Below are 12026 nucleotides of genomic sequence, written 5' to 3' on the forward strand. Positions count from 1 at the left end.
GTGTAGACGTCGATTATAGAATACAATAAAGATTCAAGTAGAAATAATAGAATATATTAAAACATTAGAGAATATAGCATTGTAAATAGATTAGAATAAAACATTAGGACAGAAAATAATAGAACAGAATAGAATACAACATTATAGAGTAGAAAAAAATAAAGCAGAATACAATAGATCATTATGGAATATAAAAAGGCAGAATAGAATATCTAGTGTTTACATCCAGTCCACATTATATAAGGCATTGACTTCCTCAGTAAAATGTTGTTGTTCCGCCCATTCACAGCGAGGACGTCAGCAGACTGTCTGCATCAGCACCACCATGCAGAGAGGGCACCATCCGTTTCCATGGCAACACTGACATAGCCGTGACGCAGGCGAGACGGAGAGGAAGGTGAATGGGTTGAGGGAGAAGAGGGGGTGTTAGCGACTGCAGTGCACGTTGTGTAGGTGTTCAGAGGAGGTGTTGCAGTGTATGTGTGATGTGCTTCAGAGGCAGACATCAGTGTTGTTCTGTAAACCTTAATGAATGAGAGAAATTAGTTTGAAACATTCAATGCAAAAATAAAAATCTCCACTCTATGAAAAGATATTTTCTTCTCTGTGCCAGTGTGGAGCCACACAGGGTGCAGTGTCCAGAATGTGTGACTCATTTCGCAACCCAAGGGTGGACGGCACCGAGAATGAAAATAAATGCTGTTAGGCGATATTAGATTAACTCTGCCTTCATGACAACAAACTGGGAAGAGGGTTTGTCCTCTAAACCCAGGTAATGGAGTGTGTCAGGGGTTGTGTAAGATACAATTTCCCCTCCCTCAGCCAGAGAAGTGTCCTTTGACTTTTAATCCCTCGGGCAGGCACGTTCAGAAACGCCCTGTGTCACTCTGACGCTGTTACACTGCACACATTCACACCTGGGAGCTGCCCAGTAAAACCTCTGAGCATGTCGCTTCATGAGCAGCTGGTCGGGGTCAAATGTTCATTCATGGGTTGTCTCAACAGCTCTTATTGATGGAGGGGAGGTTGTTTTTCATTCACTTAAACAGACGCAGTGAATGCAGTGCAGATGCTTGCTTTTCATTTCAGCACACACACATGGCTTGAATTACATTCTATTGCATTCAAAACAGTTGGAGTAAAAGTATCAGTTTTCATCATCTCCTGTCCCCCTTTCCAACACTTTCATGAGCATGAAAAACAAAACAAAGATAATGAGTCCTCTTTTGTTTTTTGTTGTTTTTGGCCTTTTAGTCAAATGCATTATGCTGCTGTTGAAGAGTGTATGCCCATACAGCAGGTGGCAGTATGATCCATCCAGATCTGGTTTGTGACTTCCTTTCACCTCTGAGTCAGAAGAAGACGGCAGCAAGCGTTGACAATCCACAATCCTGGGATTCTTGTTTGGGATATTTGATCTCTCATTATCAATCTATGACAGCTCCTGTCCTAACAACCAAGGATAATGGCCAATAAGAAGAAAGTAATAGTAACAGGTGAGAGGCTTTAACTGGTCAGTGTCCAGAGAGATTAAGGTGTTTTAGAGAATTCTTTATTGCCTAGTGCTGTTGCAGCTCATTGAATTGTCTCCTTGTGTCAGAGCTGTACTTTAATGGATCTGTTTATATGATAAATATGTTATGACATTGCAGTGAGTATTGCTGCTGTGATGAGAGAAGGGTTGTGTCTGTTGGTTTACATTAGGAAACAAATATATGAATTAGGTGAAGGAATGATGTTTTTTACACTACCATCTGCGATACAGAAATGATCCTGCACTTTTGTGACGAAGGTAACTTCGTCCCTGTGGACTGCCTTCTTTGGAACTTGTAATATTGCACATATGGGTTTGCACTTTATGAAACAACATCCTTTTGCACAGTAATAATGTCACTCAGCACTTTAGTGAACAGTTTGCACTTTATTAGCGTGATTTCCACAGTACAGTTTGGCATTGCATATTTGCACATTTTTATATAAATTATACTATTTAGTATTTATTGATGTAGTATTTATTACATGATTAATAAATCCTCTTAAGCCCCACGGACCCGGTTCCGGGGCCGAAATCGCGTGATTTGCAGGAAACAACGTCTAAGGAACCTTAATATTTAATAAACTATGAATATTTTATATCCATATAACGGAAAAAAACTCTTTTTCATTTTTTTTCCCAAAAAAAACACACATTGCTAACACTGTCACTGACCCTCTGAATTAGCCCCGAGCGAAACATGCTAACCTATTACTGCACCGAAAATCACTCCTAGCTCCCTTATTACTTATCCTAGGTGCACATCCAACACATCGTTTATGATCGTAAAGACACAGAATCTAACGTCGCGACGTTATCAACAAAAACGTACATCAAAACATGTGGCGCTTGTAGGTAGCCACAACCGCTAACATGGCTTACCTTGGTCAAAACTGGTCTTCAATGGCATTAAAACAATAAAAACGATGCTGTAGTTAATCCATAGGTTAATATCCAATGTGACTGTGTCCCCGTTGAAATGTTCTGATAATTTATAAGCAATAAAACTGTGTTTCCGTTTCTAGAAGTCAGAGCAGGGATATTCCTACGCTCTGCAACAAGATTTCATTCGCAGAGATGCAAGCTTCTTTTTTTAACATGAGAGTCTATGGGACGATTTCCCTTCCATTCTATTGGCTCTAACGGTCGGGAAGAGATGTCACATGTCAAAATCGAGCAAGGGGGGCCAGATATAGGTCAAATCCACCCAAATGGCCCCAGAAGAGGGTTTTTTTGCTAAATCTGTCTTAAAAGGTCAAATATCCCTTGTTTTGCATCAATCTTGATACAGGGTACTTATTATATGTTGTACTTTGGATTCCTAAAGCTTTTAGTCTACTAACCCATCATCCAAGGTTAGTTTTCACTATAAGTACAACATATTCTTTGGACGGACACTATAATTTACAGTTTTTTTATCATGTTCAATCTGAAATTTCTTTAAAATAAAAAATATCTATATTGATTCTGACTTTTCTACATCCAACTCACAGGTTTATCATTACTTTGAGAAAAAAGATTATTAATTTAACCCTTTTAGAAGGGAAGATATGATCATTTGTTCTGGGAATGTCATTTTCGAGCCTGAAACCTGAAAAACAGGCTTGGGGCCTAACAGGTTTAAACCGTATGAATTGGAATGTCGTCTGGCAGATGCTGGTCGGGTCCTCGGCTCCACCTGAAAAGAGAGGGGAGTTATAGCGAGAGCGCCGAAAGTGTTTATGATTGTGTAAGATTGACAGCGGTTGAGATTAATCATTGTGTGCAAATAATATGTTTGAGCGTGTATATGTCATGACGTTAAGTTGCATTAATTGTACAAGTGTTCCCCCTCCCGTCTTATCTGTTACTGGTGATTGTGGTCACCTGATGGCCTGTGTTGTCTCCTCTCCCCCCCACCTGTGTCTTATTGGCCTGATTAGTGTGTGTGTATTTAGGCTCTGTTTTCCCTGTCAGTGGACAGGTAGTGTGTGAGATCCTTGTGGCTGCTGACTGTGTTCAGGTGGACAGCAATTGAGGCTGTGAATCATGTGCCCATGATTTGAATAAATGCGGGTTGTATTTGAACGCTCTGCCTCCTTGCTTGGTGGCGCTGCTCAACGGTCTGTCTCACAACCTTTTACTGTACTATGAATACAATTTAATGTTTAACTGGCAACTGTTGGACTTTGAAATGTTTTAAACATTTTCCCTTATCACTACATGACAGATTGCCATCATTGCGTTTTTATTTTCTTTGCTGCACTTGTCTCATTACTGCAGTGAAGATTGTTTTATTTTAAAATATTTTTCTCTGTAGGTTTTGAACCTTTTGGTGGCCATGCAGTGAACTCCAGCTGGGTGGCAGTACAGGTAATCCAGTTATCCATTTCAACAAAGGTGCATTTAAGCTCCTGAATAATCATTTAAAGACGGATGTACATTTTTGGTGGGCTTTCCCTCAACTCACTGTTTGCCTGCAAAGCCCTGTAAGACTGCATTTGAGTTTAACATATATATATATATACACAATTTGTACCTGTGCTGACAGGAACTGGAGAAGTTAGGTCTTGGTGAAGCAGTAGACCTCCATGTGTGTGAGGTTCCTGTTGAATACCAGGCTGTTCAAGACCTACTGCCTTCCCTGTGGAAAGAGCCCCAGCCACAGGTATAGAAAACACACAATATTGTACATAACAAACACATTTTTCCACTATATTACATATGAAATGTTGTCATAATCCCTCACTTAATCCAAAACAACCCTCCTCTGTGTTTGGTCCTGTGAGCAGCTGGTGGTCCATGTGGGTGTTTCTGGGTTAGCCACCACTGTGACTCTGGAGCAGTGCGGCCACAACAAAGGTTACAAACGTCTGGACAACTGCAGCTTCTGCCCGGCCTCCCAGTGCTGCATGGACAGCGGCCCCGACTGCATACAATCGCTCCTGGACATGGAAACAGTCTGCAAAACAGTCAATGGCTCTGACCTCGGGGTCACTCTTTCTGTGTCCAAAGATGCTGGAAGGTTTGTTTTATAGTTTACACACGTAGGAACATTTACACACTCACATACTCTCCTAGCAAAGGACAGGTGTTGGTCATAATGGAATAATGAATACAATGATTCAAATGAAAATAGATAGTGTGCTAATAAGATAAGAAAACGTTATTGTCCATTCCATGATGCAATACTGTGACAATATTCATGTTAAAATAGAACAGGATTACCATCAATAAACCAATTTAGCATTGCAAAGCTTCAATTTTCATGCCTGAATGAAGGCCACAAATTTAAGAGTTTGGTCTGAAATGGACAAAATATTTGTATTTGTTTATTTTAAAACTGCATATAATACTGTATAAGTGTTTTGTCTTCTGCTTTGGGGATTTTGGTTTGAGTTAATACATCTCTCAATCTTCATTTCATGAATACATATTCCCACCTCTCCTAGTCGAAATATCCTTTTTTTCTCAGCTGGATAATTGCAAAATATGCATGATAATTAGGAGTGTTTCATGACTCATCTTGAAAGTCTTAACAGCTTGGTTTACCATTAGTATCTTTATCTGTTTGGTCATGTTGACATGTGATAATACAGACAACCACTTTTGTTTTGGTGTATGGCAGGTATCTGTGTGACTACACCTACTACACCTCTCTGTACCTGGGGCACGGCCACTCTGCCTTCATCCATGTGCCTCCTCTTGGGAAACCCTACAGCAGCCAGGATCTGGGGCGAGCTCTGCAGGCCGCCGTGCAGGAGATGCTGAAAATACTGCAACTGGATCCTGAACACAACAAGCACTGCAATCACGAGCAGCAGCATCATCATCATCATCATCATCATCATCAGCATGACCACGTATGACTTGCCGGCAGTGAGTGCTGGTTGACTATCTTGGGGTCAGCACTGTGCTGACCCCAAGATAGTCAACCATTAGCTCCAGAAATTAATGGCCTTAACTGGGTGCTTTTACCTGTAATATCCGTGCCATTTGTAAACCATGTTAAAAAATATTGAAGGTTTAGTTTATTCTAGATCTGGTCTTGGTTCTTTACATGTGTGTGTGCAGGAGCAGTGGGCACCTGTGAATATCAACCATTCCTCTTCCTCGGACACAACTTTGAAAATAGATGTTAACAACAATTATAGTTGTATTAACATTGTATGATGTGAAAGGGGATTTATGTGACGTCTTTAACATACAATAGTAGCTGAAACGCCAATTATTTGCAACACATTGTGGGAACATTTTACAGCTTCACTAACTTTTAAAGCCACACTTTCTGTCCTCTCACTTTAAAGTGTTTTTTTTCTCCAGTATTACACCTACTATTGGTATGATTTGTGTTTGTCTTGAAATTATGCTGCCATGCTCCATTGTATTGCTTACATTTGCATTAGAGAAATATGATTTATATTGAATTGAAATGTTAATATTCACACTTAATGGTAAAAATTGTTTGCTTATCTCAGGGAATATATTGCACACACAATCGATATTAAGTAATCTGATCAATTGTGATCAATGTGTCTGTCCTATGTACAGTATGTAGTGCACCTTTGCAAGGCAAAGCCATCTTCAAACTGTGTATTATTGTAACACGCAGGCTTCTTTTATTTATGTTATCCATGTCTAAGGTACTGCTTCAACATGCACTGCTTGTACTTTGAAAATAACATCAACTAAAAAATGATTGCTCATCATTTTCCTTTTACATTCATGAATGCAAATATAGGCCTATAGGTTTCAGTAAATAATCATAAAAGCCATTTTTCTCACCTTGATATTCTTTTTATCTAAAATCTACATGCACATTTGGCTTAATAACCACACCCATGAAATGTTGAAATGTCAACTCCTAAAGAAAAAAAAGCATTTTATGATCTGTGATTACAAAGCCAGTAAGAACATTGTGTTCTTTGAGACTCAACTATTTGAATGCCAGTGTTGCCTTTTTAAGTTCAAAACGTCTGTAAACTTGATTCAAGGCCTGGCACTGAGGATGTTCAAAGACTTTTGCACAGTAAGATGTGAAACATTAGGAAACAATACATTGATTTGTCATGTGTATTTTTTCAATTCTAATATAACACTTTGAGATTCCAGTGTTGCAGGGCGAGTTATGCAAATACTGGGTGTAGTTCATCCTGGTTCAACAGACCTGCTGAACTTGTTCTGACCTGACAGATCTGTGAAAAGAACATGGAGTTAATAGAGGGGAGGGGGAGGTGTCTGAACCCCAAAGAAAATGCATAGATGCCAATGTTAAAGGTTCATATTTACACTGATTTTCCCACATGTAGTGAAAATGGGAAATAAAGATTGCCTCTGCTTATATTGATCTAGAACTTTTCCTTCCATTGCATTTTGTTTTAGCTCTTACAAACCCTGTCTCCTAAATATTACGTTCCCACAGAACTAAACTGCATTCTCAATTACGTTAAGCAAGAAACGTATTTTCTCCCACGTTACGTTCGTTATGAACGTATCTCAAATACGTTTATTTTCTACATATCTTCTAGAAACATATTTTCTCCCACGTTACGTTTGTTATGAACGTATCTTAAATACGTTTATTTTCTACATATCATTGCTATTTATTGTCTTGCTTATAATAATGATAATAGTCATTTATAAATATCATTTTAGAGCACACATTTGAAATCAGTAGGCGAGGCTGTAATTTTGCCAGCTGTTACTCTCATGAGCGAGGCAGAAAATAATAGTTTTTAACATGCCAAAAAGCTGCTGTCGTTTATTGTGCCTCAAACGTTAAAACAAATCCAGTTACGTGTTTCTGTACTTCCTCTAAGAAGAAAGGACAGTAACAGAAGATCTCTGTGACGCCAGATGTGGTGTTGTTAATGCGATATGATATCCGAAAAACATTTCAGTTTAGGATGGCCGAAGACACTACACTACCCATAATCCCCAGCTATCGTTTGGGACTACAGTCCCGTTGACAAACCCCGTGATTAATCTTCAAGCTCTGTGATTGGATGTTGGAGTGGCAGTGCGCCAAGGTTACGCCGAGCGTCAAGCTCTTTGAAATAGAACGAAACCACGGCAGACTATTCAAAACTGGACTCGAACGCCCCCCCAGAACTACACATGCTGGCTATAGTGTTTCGCAACATGTTCTCTATGGCACGTCTCTACTGGGAATTGTAGTTTTAAAAGACGTTTTCGTTTTTCCAAAAATTAGAAGTTGACAGTATTAAACTGTGTACAGCCCTGGAGGTTTAGGCGATAGGAAACACATTGGTGTGTACACATTTAAAACATGTAATTACTACATGGGTGAAAATCGCTTGTATCCATAATGGGCAGCATTAATATATATTCTACTCCACTACAATTCAGAGGTTAACCTGGTATTTTTACTCCACTACATTTACTTTAGTAACTCTGCAGATTCTGATTAATGATGTGAAATATAAACAACCTTTAAAGCAGACTTTAGTTACACCTGAGTAAAATTCAGGGAAAGGTGATTGTCAAGTGTCAACAATCAGGGGAGATATTTGATAGTTGGTGCTTGAGAAGACTAAACATTTATCTGCAGATCTCTATAAAGTATATTAATTACTCGTTATTCTCTACTAATAGTTAATTACAAGACATCTATCAATATGTGTGTACCTCCACCATTAAACTGTCATATTCTGCACATTTCTTATACTATCTACCAGAGGTGTGGACTCGAGTCAGAATCGAGTCATCAATTTGATGACTTGAGACTCGACTTGACAAAATCACAAAACACTTGCGACTCGACTTGGACTTGAACACCAATGACTCGGGACTTGACTTGGACTCGAGCCTTCTGACTTGAGGTGACTTGATCATTTAATTCAGAGGTCTGTCTCCAACACGCCGATCGCGAGCTGCCGCTAGAAGAAAAGACTCCCGTTGGGGAGAGCAGAATCTTCAGCCGCTACTCTTGCAGGCAGGGACGGGACTTTATTTTGCTGGGCCACCAAGCGGCCAATCATATGCGAGGACACACTAGGATCATACCATTATGTGAAAGAAGGGTGGGGGGCACAGAAGGTGTAGTGGTACAGGCCAGCTGCACAGAGCGACGGGGGAGACGGATTGGAAAAAGAAATTAGCGAAAACCGAAAAAATAAGCAGCATCTGGCTGCATTTCAATGATATTGGAGAAAGCAAAGCTGAGTGCAGGATTTGTAAAATGAAAATAACCTTTTTTGGTTACCTTTATTTTGGTAACCACTCAGGATTTACTGTCAGAGGTGGGAGAAGTTCAGATCTTGTACTTGAGTACAAAAGCACCAGAGTGTAGGAATACTCGGTTACAATAAAAAGTCCTGCATTCAAAATGTTACAAGTAAAAGTAGAAACGTATTAGCATCAAAATATAGTTAAAGTACCACCTGCAGAGGGATCTAGATGCAGGTGTTCTCTTCCCCATAGAGACCGCCTCGCTGCACATTATCCCTGGCATAAAGATAGATAGTGGGTCCCTTATAACATGTTGTACACAGTGATAAACATTCTGTCACCTCAACATCAGGGATCTTATACATTAAACTCCTTCTGAATCAAACCGTCACGGTAGCCTTAACTTACTGATCCCTCTTAAAATAAAAAAACACACGTTACTTTACCAGCAGAGAGAAAATGGATTATTAATGTGACTAATAAAAAGCAGTTTGATTATTAAGTATTATTCTGTTGATCGATGTCATTACATTTGGTGAAAAACACATAATGACTTGTTTATGACTCGTTTTGTCAAAGTTTAGGACTTGGACTTGACTTGAACTTGCCCATCCTGACTTGAGACTCGACTTGGACTTGAGCGCAAAGACTTGAGACTTGACTCGGACTTGAGCGCAAAGACTTGAGACTTGACTCGGACTTGCAAAACAATGACTTGGTCCCACCTCTGCTATCTACTACATACATAAGAGTATAATTAATGTGTATAATATCAGTTAAAATAAGTGCTTCAACATAGTTAACATTGCAGGAAAGCAATACATTAGACGTTAAGTACTTTGTCAGGCTTAATATTTATCTGTAGATAGATACCCCCAAAGTTTTTTTCTTATTTGAAAGAAGACCTTAACCTAAAGTATTATTTAATGTTTAAATAGAGCTTAATTAGTTTGTCTGTTTTGCACATCCTCCTATTAATATCTTTGTACATCGTGCACTAAACTGTTTTATTGTAGAGATCACTTACAGTATCTTCTTGATTTTTTATATTCTATATTTCTATCACAGACCTTCTACTTTCCCCCTATGAAAGTATGTACTCTTAATATTTTTTTCATCAAATAACATTATTCAACAAAAATAACATTATTCAACAAAAATAATTCAATAACGTGCTTTAACCACTAGGCGGTGCACACAAGGTACACACAGCATACTAATAATAACTTTGTATTAGGACACTTATGTATGTATAACATCTGAGGATGTGTAGTTTTATTCATGTTTTTACATAATTTTACAGGATATTGCTATACTATTTATCATGCTTTACTTCTACACATTAATATCTGATTTGTAAAACATCACAGACAGAAAGGCATATCCGTCATTTAATGGTAAGCTATTGAAATTGTGATTCCATAGATGTGTCTCCCATCACCCAAATTCCCTGACTATTCTCTCAACTCAGTATTTACATTCTTATATTCAAAGAAAATCAGTCCTTTTCTATCAGTTGTGCACCTTTATGGTGTAAATGTAACCTATCTACCAATTGGATCAAATATAAAAGTCAGCCGAATTAGTATTGATACTGCAAGGAGATGTATTTTGTGAAAATAAATGCAAGGTGTTGTTTAATTGTTGATATATTTATGATACACGTCACATATTCAGTTTTGGCGGCAGTTCTCCTGTTTGTCCAGAAGTCTTCTCCTCAGGGCTCTATAAATAAAGAACTACAGCAGATGTGTAATATTTAATGCAGCCGAACTGTGTATTACAATGCCGTTATGTGATGACTTCCAAAGAGAAAAGCAAGAACACTCGGAATAAAGTATTATTATTATTTTTATTTTTTTCGGATATCATATCGCATTAACATCATATCCCAACATGCATTGCGGCTAAACATCCAATCAATGAGCTTCAAGCTGAGGATCTTGGGATCTGTTCAGTGGGTTTGTGTGTATCCTCAAAATGTCCCTGCTAGGCTTACGTCTGTTTCCGGTGACTTTATTTACGGCTAAAAATCCCAAGATTATAGAATTAAACGAATAAATAAAAACAAGGATAATTGTGTGTTATTGTTGAGTAAATAAGGAAAAAAAGATTTTCAAAAATACAGATTTCAGTATTTTGAGGCTCTGAGCCCCATTTATTTTCCTCACAGACGGGAAAAAAAGTCTGACATTATACGATTTAAAATAAAAACATAAAACACTGGCATGTAATTTATGTTAGAATAAATAGAATGGTTTTGAATAATAGATGAGAGTAAAATCTCACTCAGTCACTTTACAGCCCCGCCCACTTTTGGGGAAACCAACGCTGTCATTTGAATGGCGATCAAGCCTGAAGCCACAGAGATCTTCTGTTACTGTCCTTTCTTCTTAGAGGAAGTACAAAAACACGTAACTCTGGATTTGTTTTAATGTTTGAGGTGCAATAAACAACACAGCAGCTTTTTGGCATGTTAAAAACTATTATTTTCTGCCTCGCTCATGAGAGTAACAGCTGGAGAAATTACAGCCTCGCCTACTGATTTCAAATGTGTGCTCCAAAATGATATTTATAAATGACTATTATCATTATTATAAGCAAGACAATAAATGGCAAAGATATGTAGAAAATAAACGTATTTGAGATACGTTCATAACGAACGTAACGAGAAAATACGTTTCTTGCTAAACGTAATTGAGAATGCAGTTTAGTTATGTGGGAACGTAATTTTTAGGAGACAGGGTTGCTCTTACACATAGTATGGGATGATTTATGGGGGCATGTCTACTGAATTATCTTTCATATTCAATCATTTTATATGTTAAATATTTCATTATATTCAGTTTCGGACAGTTAATCTTTGTTAACACCGGGTACACGACTATAACATATATTATTCAACTTCAATTAGATGACCTTCTATTTTCTAACTCTTTTTCTTTTTCACAGGGCAAATAAAATAATGTGACTGAATGTGAAAAGGATTTAATTTAATTAGATTAAATGTCCCTCGTGTGGTGCCCTGTTATTACTTTCTGGTTATCAGAATCAGAAATAAGGATGTAAAAAATATGGGATTTTTTTTACCAATAAATATGATACAACTGTAATTCATAATTTAATTAATCATAAAGGTTGGATCTATAATTCCGTGAGTTAAAAGGCAAACAATTATGAATTAGACACATTTAATGACAGAGAGGGCTTTCAGAAATAAAAGTGGCACATTCAATTCTGCTCACGTATGTCTCCTTGCCTCCTTTCTTACAGGTGACTTACTGTAGGAGACAAGTGGGCGTAAGAGAGGAGAGTAAACGTG

General features: G+C 38.1%; 1 protein-coding gene across 1 annotated transcript; it reads left to right on the forward strand.

Moving 5' to 3' along the window:
• Window positions 1–1353: 1353 nt before the first annotated feature.
• LOC117462075 (pyroglutamyl-peptidase 1-like) lies at window positions 1354–6854 on the forward strand. The gene is made up of 5 exons (XM_034104144.1): window positions 1354–1496; window positions 3834–3886; window positions 4065–4181; window positions 4306–4538; window positions 5142–6854. Exons 1-5 carry the CDS (start codon window positions 1466–1468, stop codon window positions 5380–5382), a joined length of 675 nt encoding a protein of 224 aa, XP_033960035.1. The 5' UTR covers window positions 1354–1465; the 3' UTR covers window positions 5383–6854.
• Window positions 6855–12026: the final 5172 nt, after the last annotated feature.

The sequence above is a fragment of the Pseudochaenichthys georgianus genome, chromosome 17 (assembly GCF_902827115.2).
Source record: "Pseudochaenichthys georgianus chromosome 17, fPseGeo1.2, whole genome shotgun sequence".
NCBI lineage: Eukaryota > Metazoa > Chordata > Actinopteri > Perciformes > Channichthyidae > Pseudochaenichthys > Pseudochaenichthys georgianus.